The sequence below is a fragment of the Terrapene carolina genome, unplaced genomic scaffold (genome assembly GCF_002925995.2).
Source record: "Terrapene carolina triunguis isolate 2854851 unplaced genomic scaffold, T_m_triunguis-2.0 Scaffold141, whole genome shotgun sequence".
Lineage (NCBI taxonomy): Eukaryota > Metazoa > Chordata > Testudines > Emydidae > Terrapene > Terrapene triunguis.
Genome location: NW_020664492.1, coordinates 12,014,714 through 12,026,991, shown reverse-complemented (window position 1 = coordinate 12,026,991; position 12,278 = coordinate 12,014,714). Strand labels below are relative to the sequence as shown.

Below are 12,278 nucleotides of genomic sequence, written 5' to 3'. Positions count from 1 at the left end.
CGGGCTCATCTTTTGAAGGTGTTGTGCAGGTTTCCTTTGAGGATGAGGACTTAAATGTCAGATATACAGTGATCACTTCGTGAAAAGTGTTGATCCAAGGCATAGACGACTCGTGCCTCTTGATACTGGGGCGGCACAATCTAAAGGGAAGGACACGTGACCACCCCACGTGTCTCCTCTGCCCAGCGACCTCCCCGCCCTGTGCCCAGCCTGGGGCTGCTGCACTCTCTCTGCCCCACCAGACTTACCTGCAGGGGGGAGGCGCTGTCCTTCTCCCGCTGCGCCTCCCCTCCCCCATACGTTTGGCCATTCTCCCTGCTGGCAGCTGGGCCCAGGTGGGGAGTGGGAGTGAGTCGCTTCTCACACTGGCTGAAAATGGCCTCTCTGGGTTGGTGACTGTGCAGCACAGCGGCTGCCTGAGAGAGAGCCTGACTGGGGTGGTGGCCTGCCCCGCTCCACCCTCTCTGTTCTCCGCCCCGGCCTGGCTGCCGGGGACAGCAGCAGAGCGAGCCAGAGCCCCACCTCCCCCCATCCCTGGCAGCTGGGCATGGGAGGGGAGCAAAAGGGCTGGGTGGGCCACTGCCACATCCAGACTCTCTCTCAGGCATCCGCCACACTGCACAGAGCAGCAACCTAGCTCATGAGAAGCAGCTGGTCCCACCCCTTCAGCTCCCCGCAGGCCAAACAGAAATCTGGGGGGGGGCACTTGACCCCACATACCCATCCGACGCATTGCCTATCCCCAAAGGTGAGATGCTGGTTTTGTTTTTTATCATTTTTCTGTGTTAACTACTTATGCTAAACAATCCATTCTACCTTGTGTTTAGCTGTCACACTCTGAGTACACTTCCCAGATCTGAAGAAGAGCTCTGTGTAAGGGCTTGTCTACACTTAAAATGCTGCAACAGTGCAGCTTCTCCACTTTAGCACTTCAGTGAAGATGCTACCTATTGATGGGAGCAGGTCGCCTGTCAGCTTAGTTAATCCACCTCCCCAGGAGGCAGCAGCTAGGTGGAAGGGAGAATTTTCCCAGGGCTTAGGTCGATTTAATTGCACTGGTCAGGGGTGTGGATTTTTCACACTCCTGAGTAATATAGTTATACCAACCTAATTTCCTACAGTAGACCAGGCCTAAGCTCAAAAGCTTGTCTCTCTCACCAACAGAAGTTGGTCCAATAAAAGATATTAACTCAACTACCTTGTCTCTCTAATATCCTGGGATCAACATTGCTACAGCAACACTGCATATAACAATCCAAGTCCATTGTCACTCTCTTTAATTCACTACTTAACTTTTCACCCAGCATTTACTTCTCCTATTTTCTGCCATTATTTTCACTCTGAGAATTCATATAAAGCCTGGATCCCACTGGATTTTTTAAATGGCTTAGCTTTCTGAATTTGTTTAATATACTGCAGACTGTTCAATATGATCTCATTCTAGCCATAGTGGGCTTGGGACACCATTACACTGTTGTCTGGTAGATGCTTTTTTATGGGATTTAAGTAAGAGGAGATCAGACAAGTATTTAAGGACTGGAGAATTCATAGCTGTGATTTTTCAAAGCAAGTGAATAGGAGCAAAATGCTGAACACTTTTCTGTTGTATTCTATATAGGTTCTAATACACCCTCATCACTGTATTTTTTCTTAGTGCCTTCTCATTAAGCAATGTGACTAACATTTGGTCACATCTGGTTCATGCTCTCACTCATCCTCTTCCTAGGGGAAGAATGGTATGTGCTTTTGAATATGCCAGGCTGTGTGTCTGTCTAAGCAGTGATCTTATTCAAGCATCATTCCATGAGTCCTTGGTATCTTTACAAATGAACTAAGCAGTACCAATTAATGGCTATTTTTATAGGGGACAAAAACGCTCTCAGGACTATTCTTCTTTATCACCTGACAAAAGGAATTTACATTGGAAGCGGTTTTGAACCTGGTGTGACAAACATTCTCAAAACTATCCAAGGAAGCAAACTGTACTTGAAAACAGTAAGTACTAAAAAAACTTATGATACTGCCTCTAATAGGGAATTGGCATATCAGGCCCATATATTAAATAGTGTATATTACAGAAAGATGTGTACTTGAACAGTAATAAACCACCGTAGTAAGACTAAACTTTTTTGGAAACATACATGTTCAGTATCTTGAGTTCCTTTTCGTTGTTTGTTAGGTAAATGACACAGTTCTGGTGAATGAACTGAAATCAAAAGAATCTGATCTCATGGCAACTAATGGTGTTATTCATGTTATAGATCAACTCTTGTATCCAGTAGGTGAGTATTGGCTTAATGCAGGGAGTAAATCTATAGAAAACCTCTATCTACCTCTTCTCAGACATGTCTAAGCATATGCAAAGAGTTAGCAGTACTCTATGTTTTGTGTCTTTTAAAAAAATCACTACTTTTATAATTACACAATGCAGAAAAGCAAATAAGAATCGGTTTTTGGACAACCCTTGCCTGGTGCTGTGGTAGTTTCTTAATTGTGAGAATACTTGAGGCTCAGTGCTTAATTTGTAATGAAAGAGGTGCCAGGGCTCAGGCAATTAGGTGCTGGGGTTCAAGCAAGTTTTTTTACATTCAAAACTGATGCAGCAAGTCCAGATGTGTGGGGGCTACGAACTGCCAAGCCTAGCAGTGCGGGGCTCAGCTTTGGCAAGCCCTGGCACAAATTAAACACTGCTGAGGCTTATAGTAGAATACAAGATGATACAGACTATGTACCCAATAGGAGAGAGATTTGGACTCCATGTCCATGGTAATCAAAATCCCTTCGGATTGCTAAGAACAATGGCAGAAGGAAATAATTAGAGTTAAAGATGTCAAATGTACATGAATACTGTTTCTTCACAGGGTTTCTAGTCTTACTAATAGCAAGTTGCCTTTACCATTATTAAAATTGACACTTAAAATTGACATATTTAAAATTGACATATTTTTATTCATTACTGGACTTCAGATTGTGTCATTTAATTATAAATTCAAATCTGAACGCTTATTATGAACCTCAAGAAATGCCTTCAGTTCAGAACAGTGCAGTCCTTGGCAGCTGATCAACGGAAGATCTTTACAACTGTTTCCTTTTCCCAAAATATTTGCATTCCTTTTTGCAGATGTACCTGTTGGAAATGATCAGTTGCTCACCATCCTTAATAAGATGATTAAATACATTCAAATTAAGGTACTTTTTTAAATAAAGGTTTGATTGTTTATGCTTTTAGCCATATATATGAAACAGAAGAGTTCCCTCCACCAGTATTTCTTCAATGAACAACATTTAATCTGACTGATAGAGCCCTGTTTGTTCTAGAACAAGGATCTACTTTCCATAGAGTCATCCCATGAGCCATTATATTCACTGTCAAATGAAACTCGTAAATACCAGATTAAACAAATATCCTGCCAAGTATCTTTGGTTACAGTACATTTGAACACACTGAAGTCTCTGACACACTCTGGAACAGATTCAGATTCCTGTTGTGGTTATATTCCACCCCTCCAGCAGCATAAACCAGTTCTAAAGCCAGATGGCTCTAAAATGAGGATTCCCCTCTCTGCAATAGTGGATTAATGCCTGGGTCTATGGGGCTCATGCCCAGGGGCCCTGGCCAAGATGGGGGCCCCCACGGGAGCTCCAGAACCTGGGTGGAAGTGGGGGGAGGGGGCTCCTACACTGGAACTGTGGCCCCGCCCCCTGCTTCTCCTTTTCCCCCCAGAACCCCACCCACTGGCCAGAACAGAAGCCAAAGCTGGGCCATGGTAAGAGACTCCCAGGGAGCCAGGGCCGCCGTGGGGAGCCCCGGACCCTCTGCCTGCCCTAGACAGGGGCCAGGGTGCCCATGAGCAGCCCCTAACCCGTGTTCCCATCCCCCAGGGCACCCCACTGTGAGTGGGACCCAGGGACGGGGGCTCTGGTCAGGCATCCTGCCCTCTCCCTGGGACCTGCAGACACACTCTGCAGGAGAGGAGGCCCGGCCCTGGCTGAGAGGCACTGTGGGGAGCCCCGGGAAGGTCACAGGCAGTGAGGAGCCGGGCAGGGAGGGCTCTTCTGGCACAGCTCCCGTTGCTACTGGCCGGGCCTCAGCAGCCACCACATTCTGCCCAGGCTCGCTCAGTGCCTGAGCCCAGTTCCCGCTGCCAGGCTGCCCCTGCTGGGTCTCTCCTGCTCCCGGTGACAGGCTGCCCCTTCTGCTGTCTGGGCTTTGTGCCCAAGGCATCACCCATGTGCAGCAATGCTCCTCCTGTCACCTCTGGCCCAAGGCTGCTGTTTGGGGAGGGGCAACGCCCCCCTGCTACCCTCCAAAACTACCGCCACCTTGTGCCTGCTCAAAGCCACTACACCCATATTAAAAAGTGGGCAGGCATGCCCCTCCCATTTTTAAAAGTATGGAGGGGCCATGGCACAACTGGCCTGCCCAGTTCTGGCACCCCGGGGCCCCCAGGGTGTGGGGGGACCAGATGTTCTTTGTGCCCAGGGCCCCAATAAATCTTAATCTGCCTCTGCCTCGCTGGGAGAAACCTTGAGTGGCAAAGGATCTGCCATCACCTCTGCCACCACACACACCAGCGCCAGCATGAATCAGGGGGCAAAAGGAGGCGTGGTCGAGGCACCGCTAGAAGGGAGCTCAGAGGTTTGGCCCTTCCACAGAGGTGGGCAGAAATGGGCAGACCATTATGGTGCACTAAGGTGTAGAATTTTTAGAGGGTGTAGCAATTGTCACTCTTGTGTGTCCTCTGCCAACATCCCTCATGGTCTGTACAACCAGGGGCTAGAGCCTTGCACACCCTCATGTCTCCAATACTACTGTGGCATAGGGTCTGATCCAATGCCTAAGGAAATTCAATATGGATCTTGCCCATGATCTCAGTAGGCTTTGGATCTGGTTCATATAGTATTTAATGCATTAAAAAGTAAGTTTTTATTGTAAAAGTCCTTATATGTTTGCTGGATTTGTTCTTTATTTATAGTTTATTCATGGCAGCCGCTTCCAAGAGATCCCCCTGACATTTTTCAGTAAGTTAATTTGGAATATTTCCAGATACATTTGGTGATATTGCTTTTAAAAACTGTTGCCATTGCAGCTTGAAAAGCATTTTTCAATTAAAAAGAAAGTCATCGCTATGAAATTAGGCCATTCTCATGGCGTATGGATGAAGGGTAGTACAAAGACACCGATTTGTCTTTATCATGATACCCAATGCTGTATTTTCATATTTCACATCTGTGATGGGGAAGCATCGCGGAAGGAAGCAGTTTAAATTCCTTGGGCTACAGTGGTGGGAAAAAAGTCCTCGTTTAGCTTTCAGCCATAGCCCAGTGTTAGGGGCAGTGCAGAGTCATATTGCTTCAAAGAAGTGGCAGGAGACAGCATTGACCTGTGAGCTCTCTAGTGTAGCCATAGCCCAACGCTCTGGTGCCACAAAGGCTTATTCATGTTAGACTTTGGCAGATGCCTACGTCTTTGCAGGACTGGAGCCTAGATCTAGAGAACACTGCATTGGGCTTTAGAGAATTCGGAACTGATAAGCTGACGTTCAGATTCAGTTCTCAGAATGACATGAGTCGATGCTGTTTGTTTTTTGTCTCCCTATCACCTGTGCTGTCTCCTGAAAAAAAATATAGAATTCAAATTTTTAAAAAAATGTTAGAGAATTGTAGGAGTCTCTGCTTTCCATTGTTTATCTTCTGTTGCCATGGAGCTGACATTTTCAGGAGATACAAACAAAGGTAAATGGCATATTTGTGTAGTCCAACACTATAATCCCCAAGCCTAGAACGCTATTGGTGCTATACAAACAATAAAACCTATTAATACATTTAGTTGATTTTTCTGTTGAATAGTTTCCTTCTGTGCATAACGTGTATAATGTCACAGCTTAATCACTAGAACTGAGTAGGTTCTTACTCTGGATCTCTAAAAAAGTCCTTTTTTGCATACAGTACTTCACACTGATTTTACCTGATTCCTTATAGCCACACCAAGTCTGAAAGAGCCATCCTATAAAGAGATCATAATAAAGGAACAACTTTGTTTGGATGCTTTTATGTAACTGTGCTTCATATTCCACTTTCTGTACTTTCAGCATCTAAATTTAAAGTGAAGCCAAATATTAAAGTGATTGAAGGCAGCCTCCAGCCCATCACCAGAAAAGAGGGTAAAACTGGCTCCTTTTCAGCTTGAAATACATTGATGTAATAGGATTAATTTTGGAACAGAACAAATCCAGGTTTCCACATGTTGCTTGAAAAGCAGAGATAACAACTAGAAGTGGCCAAACTTTTCTGAACAAAAAGATCTTTCTTAAAAGGCCTGTTTTCTAAAGTAATTTTTGTCATGGGAAATGGCTTGCATTTTAATTAAAACAAAAAACCAAATTGTGCCTTGTTTCAAAGATTTGTTGGGTTATTTTAAGTACCAAAAACTTTACTCGGTTTTCAGTAAATGAAAAAAAACAACTGAAATTTTCGATAGTGTTTTGGTTAACATTTTTAAAAATGGGACATTGAACAAAAAATGGTAATTAGCACCCACCGACAGCCAAGCTCCCCTCCTCCCCCCCAGCACTTCCTGCCTGCTGGCGGCCCCACTGATCAACTCCGCCCCCTCCCTCCGATTGCCTCCTGCACACCACGGAACAGCTGGGAGGGAGGGAGGGAGGAGCGGGGACGGGGAGCACTCCGGGTAGGTGGTGGAAAGAGGTGGGGCAGGGATGGGAAGAGGCAGTGGGGCCTTGGGGGAAGAGGTGGGTCAGGGGGGGAAGGGCGAGCCTGGGTGGAGTGGCAGTCGAGTACCCCTGGGTAGAGAGGAAGTCACCACCTCTGGATGGTGGGACCAAAGAAAGTGGGATAGAAATCTTGGAAGGGATTTTCAAAAGCATTCAATGTTGACCTAACTCTGCTACTACTGAACTCCAAGGTAAAACTCCCATTGAGTTCATTGGAAGCAGAATGAAGCCAACACTGAGTACTCTTGAAAGTCTCATGACTCTCATCCCTACTGGATAAATTCTATGAAAGAATAAAAAATCTTCAGTCATTTAAATGCTGCCTCGTGAACTTGGTACATAAGGCAGAACACAGTTACGCTGCTTCCTTAGGCACCCAGCACATCACTTGGAAGCCCCCATGTCCCACTGCAATGTTCTGAAGGGAATTTACTGAAGTCAAACCCAGCAAAGAAGGGATTAAATAAATGCTTGTAAAGTTTCTATCAAGGTTATTATCTGTTGTTGAGGGGGTTTCTTCCCAACATGAAGGTTGTGATCTTGCTTATTCCACAGTTAATGACAATGTGAAATGGCGTGAGTTGGTACTTTCTGATGCACGGGTCAGAGCCATTCACCAAAGCAAGATGAAATAACAGTACAAATAGTGAGCATTGACTAGTCACTTCATCCAGCCAACTATCACTGGGTGGCAAATCAGTAATCCTACCTCTGACTATACCTCAATGCATGCTTTTTGTTTGCCAGTGTTCTGACTCCGCCCATATTCTCACCATTGAGTCTCACTCCTGGTGAAGCCAGTTTTGGCTCTCATGGTTTGCCAGCAGCAGCTGCAGCAGTCCCCAAAAGACACAAATGCCTGCAACTGCCATTAAAAAAATCTCCCAAAGTTGCCAAAATGTTATTTTTTTCTAGCTATGGCAGGAAGTCATAGACAGATCATAGTGCTAGAGAAGATTTAGTGAAAATAAATACTCTTCCAAAGTCTCTTTAGAGGGTAGGGTGCCCAGTCCTTCTCTGTATTGGCAATACCTCCCAGCTTTGTGTCATCCGCAAACTTTATTAGCACATTCCCACTTTTTGTGCCAAGGTCAGTAATAAAAAGATTAAATAAGATTGGTCCCAAAACCGATCCCAGAGGAACTTCACTAGTAACCTCCCTCCAGCCTGACAATTCACCTTTCAGTACAACCCGTTGTAGTTTCCCCTTTAACCAGTTCCTTATCCACCTTTTGATTTTCATATTGATCCCCATCTTTTCCAATTTAGCTAATAATTTCCCATGTGGAACCGTATCAAATGCCTTACTGAAATCGAGGTAAATTAGATCCACTGCATTTCCTTTGTCTAAAAAATCTGTTACCTTCCCAAAGAAGGAGATCAGGTTGGTTTGGCACGATCTACCTTTTGTAAAACCATGTTGTATTTTGTCCCAGTTACCATTAACCTCAATGTCCTTGACTACTTTTTCCTTCAAATTTTTTTCCAAGACCTTGCATACTACAGATGTCAAACTGTCAGGCCTGTAGTTGCCCAGATTTTTCCCTTTCTTAAAGATAGGAACTATGTTAGCAATTCTCCGGTCATATGGTACAACCCCTGAGTTTACAGATTCATTAAAAATTCTTGCTAATGGGCTTGCAATTTCATGTGCCAGTTCCTTTAATATTCTTGGATGAAGATTATCTGGGTCCCCTGATTTCGTCCCATTAAGCTGTTCGAGTTTGGCTTCTACCTCGGATGTAGTAATATCTACCTCCATATCCTCATTCCTATTTGTCCCTAAGCTCCTCATTAGCCTCATTAAAGACTGAGGCAAAGTATTTGTTTAGATATTGGGCCATGCCTAGATTATCCTTAACCTCCACTCCATCCTCAGTGTTTAGCGGTCCCACTTCTTCTTTCTTTGTTTTCTTCTTATTTATATGGCTATAGAACCTTTTACTATTGGTTTTAATTCCTTTTGCAAGGTCCAACTCTACATGGCTTTTGGCCTTTCTCACTTTATCCCTACATGTTCTGACCTCAATAAGGTAGCTTTCCTTGCTGATCACTCCCATCTTCCATTCCTTGTAGGCTTTCTGCTTTTTCTTAATCACCTCTCTGAGATGCTTGCTCATCGAGCTTGGTCTACAACTCCTGCCTATGAATCTTTTCCCCTTTCTTGGGATGCAGGCTTCTGCAACTTTGACTTGAAGTAATTCCAGGCTTCCTCCACCTTTAGATCCCCAAGATCTTCAGTCCAATCCACTTCCCTAACTAATTTCCTTAATTCTTTAAAGTTAGCCCTTTTGAAATCAAAAACCCTAGTCACAGATCTATTTTTGTTTATCCTTCCATTTAGTTTAAACTGAATTAGCTCATGATCACTCGAACCAAGGTTGTCCCCTACAACCATTTCTTCTATGAGGTACTCATTTTTCACCAAAACCAAATCTATAATGGCATCCCCTCTTGTTGGCTCAGCAACTACTTGGTGAAGGAATCCATCAGCTATCGCATCTAGGAAAATCTGAGCCCTATTATTATTACTAGCACTTGTCCTCCAGTCTATATCTGGGAAGTTGAAGTCTCCCATGATCACACAATTCCCATTAGTATTTACTTCATTAAAAAGGTGTCTATCCATATCCAAATCAGATCCCGGCGGTCTGTAGCACACCCCAAGCACTATCTCGGGGAGGCTCTAGTAGCTTTCTTTCCCAATGTGATTTTTGCCCAGACAGACTCTGTCTTATCCATTCCGAGGAATGGAAAACCTGTCATATGAAAGGAGACTCGAAGAGCTTGGCTTGTTTAGCCTAACCAAAAGAAGGCTGAGGGGAGATATGATTGCTCTCTATAAATATATCAGAGGAATAAATACCAGGGAGGGAGAGGAATTATTTAAGATCAGTACCAATGTGGACACAAGAACAAATGGATATAAACTGGTTATCAGGAAGTTTAGACTTGAAATTAGATGAAGGTTTCTAACCATCAGAGGAGTGAAGTTCTGGAATAGCCTTCCAAGGGGAGTAGTGGGGACAAAAGATATATCTGGCTTCAAGACTAAGCTTGGTAAGTTTATGGAGGGGATGGTATAATGGAATAGCCTAATTTTGGCAATTAATTCGTCTTTGACTACTAGTGGTAAATATGCCCAATGGCTTGTGATGGAATGTTAGATGGGGTGGGATCTAAGTTACTATAGAGAATTCTTTCCTGGGTGTCTGGCTGGTGAGTCTTGCCCACATGCTCAGGGTTTAGCTGATTGCCATATTTGGGGTCGGGAAGGAATTTTCCTCCAGGGCAGATTGGCAGAAGCCCTGGGGTTTTTTTGCCTTCCTCTGCAGCATGGGGCACGGGTGACTTGCTGGAAGATTCTCTGCACCTTGAAGTCTTTAAACCATGATTTGAGGACTTCAATGGCTCAGACACAGGTTTGATACAGGAGTGGGTGGGTGAGATTCTGTGGCCTGCATTGTGCAGGAGGTCAGACTAGCTGATCATAATGGTCCCTTCTGACCTTAAAGTCTATGAATCTATGAATCTATAACCCATCCTGAACTAAGCAGAAGAGTACTGCTTTATGCAGCCCTCTATGTGCCACATATTTCAATTGCACTAGTCTGACAAAAAACAAAGCAGATTAAGGTTAAAAGGAGCAGGGTTTTAAAAACCACCACATCATTTTATGAATAATTGTATTGAGTTGTGTCATTAAATTCTATTACATTGCATTATTAAGTACTTGTATAATATGCCCGCAATTAAAATGCAAACATGCCTCTAAATTTAAAGCAGCAACAACTGAGCATAGTTGTTATTGATGTGGTCACTAAAATATATATGTATGTTTATCAGAAAAACCAGGTAGAAAAATCACGAAAGTAGTTGGTGGTGCAACAATTCGAAAAGTTACTCAAGGTAGGATTTATAAACAGAGCTATATGTTTTGTGATGCACCAGTGTGCTCTAGATTGAGGTTCATTTAGCTAGTTATTTAACTAGCTAAAAGCTAATCTAGGACCCTGTGCATCGCCTCCTATTGCAACATATAGGAGGTCCAGCAAGTCTGGACTTTATTGTTTTAACCACTTGACAATAAACCAACCTGTATGAAAACACAATGTCAGATTAATCCTGATTAATAATCATAAAAAAAAAACCCTTCTTATGGAGTCAACTTCTATGGAAGGTCAACTTTAAAAAAAAAAAAGTGACTATCTGTTATAAAAACAATGAGGAGTCCGGTGGCACCTTAAAGACTAACAGATTTATTTGGGCATAAGCTTGTTAGTCGTTAAGGTGCCACTGGACTCCTCGTCGTTTTTGTGGATACAGACTAACATGGCTACCCCTCTGATATCTGTTACAAAGGGAGGAATTGTACAATAAATGTCCGCTAATAAGGTTACGGACTATATCATGCTATTAGCACCGAAAACAGAGTAAGGGGAGGTGCAAAACCACATCTCTCTCTTGGGAACACCCTAATACTCTGTAAAGAAACTGCACTGATGTTGTGTTTTAAACTTAGTCATGCATTACTCAACTGCTGCCTTACAATTGGAGATGAGTCTGAGCCAGACACTCAAACTCTGCCTCCCTGAATCAGACTTTGGGGCCTGGTTCTTTGCTGTCTTAAATAATGTGTAGTTATTGTCGTCAGTATAAAATGGCTTTAAAATACTAACTGATTGGCATGAGGATCTATGGGCACCTCACCCCTTGAGCTGCAAAGACAATAGTCACCTGCACTGACAGGTGTTCCTACCGCACCAGTCCCTACAGGCTGTTCCATTGGCCTCCACTATGGCTCTGCTTGAGATATGCTACCATTGACTGCACAGTGGCAGCTGCAGAGAAATCCTACAAGGAGGTAAGGTTGATTGAAGCAGAACTAACTGGGTATCTGAGTGGTTAGCAGGAGACAGTGCCATGAAGAGAGTCAGGAGTCCACCTCCCAAATCTTCACAGACCTTGTTCCATGCAGAGCTCTGGTGGAGAAGCATCTGTAGGGTTCCAAGGAGTGGGGACAATGTCAAAGAGGAGATGTGTCCCAACTTATACCCAGGAAGGCAGATCCCGAGGAAATGCTTTTGCCACAGACAGGACACAGGCTAGTCAACAAATCTTTAAATTCCCAATATACAACAGGCTGAGGGATATTATAACTCCAACTGGTGTGAGAGAGAAAATGCAAGATTATACAGTTGTTCTCATGAATGGATACACTTATTTATATGAGAAAATAAAACTCTCTGGCTTTATACAAATGTATTATTATAACAATAAATAATCAGAATGGAATATTATATGTTATGGTTTTTATGTGGAGGGTGTTAATGCCTTTTCTACCTTAGCTGTTTTGAATAATATATATGTTTTTTCCAGGCACGAGAATAATCGAAGGGGAACCAGAAACAAAATTGTTTAGAGAAGGCGAGACAATAACTAAAGTGATTCATGGAGGTGAATAAACTTTCAGTGGCTAGACTTTATTAGTCAAAGTACTTATGGAAGATTTATAGTTCCAAGTCAGGTTTTATTTCAATGAAA

The 12,278-nt window shown here is 43.5% G+C and overlaps 1 protein-coding gene across 11 annotated transcripts in view; it reads left to right on the top strand.

Moving 5' to 3' along the window:
* The window catches only part of LOC112103053 (periostin), a 49,209-nt gene that overhangs the window by 24,763 nt on the left and 12,168 nt on the right, over positions 1–12,278 (top strand). For 4 of the 11 annotated variants that reach the window (XM_024194643.1, XM_024194645.1, XM_024194642.1 and 1 more), the window contains exons 13-19: positions 1,865–1,995; positions 2,180–2,282; positions 3,122–3,189; positions 4,977–5,022; positions 6,093–6,164; positions 10,581–10,643; positions 12,114–12,191. In XM_024194643.1, the coding sequence (XP_024050411.1) occupies positions 1,865–1,995; positions 2,180–2,282; positions 3,122–3,189; positions 4,977–5,022; positions 6,093–6,164; positions 10,581–10,643; positions 12,114–12,191 (561 nt within the window). The remainder of the gene's footprint in view (positions 1–1,864; positions 1,996–2,179; positions 2,283–3,121; positions 3,190–4,976; positions 5,023–6,092; positions 6,165–10,580; positions 10,644–12,113; positions 12,192–12,278) is intronic. The other 7 variants (XM_024194650.1, XM_024194648.1, XM_024194647.1 and 4 more) reach the window with 4 other exon arrangements.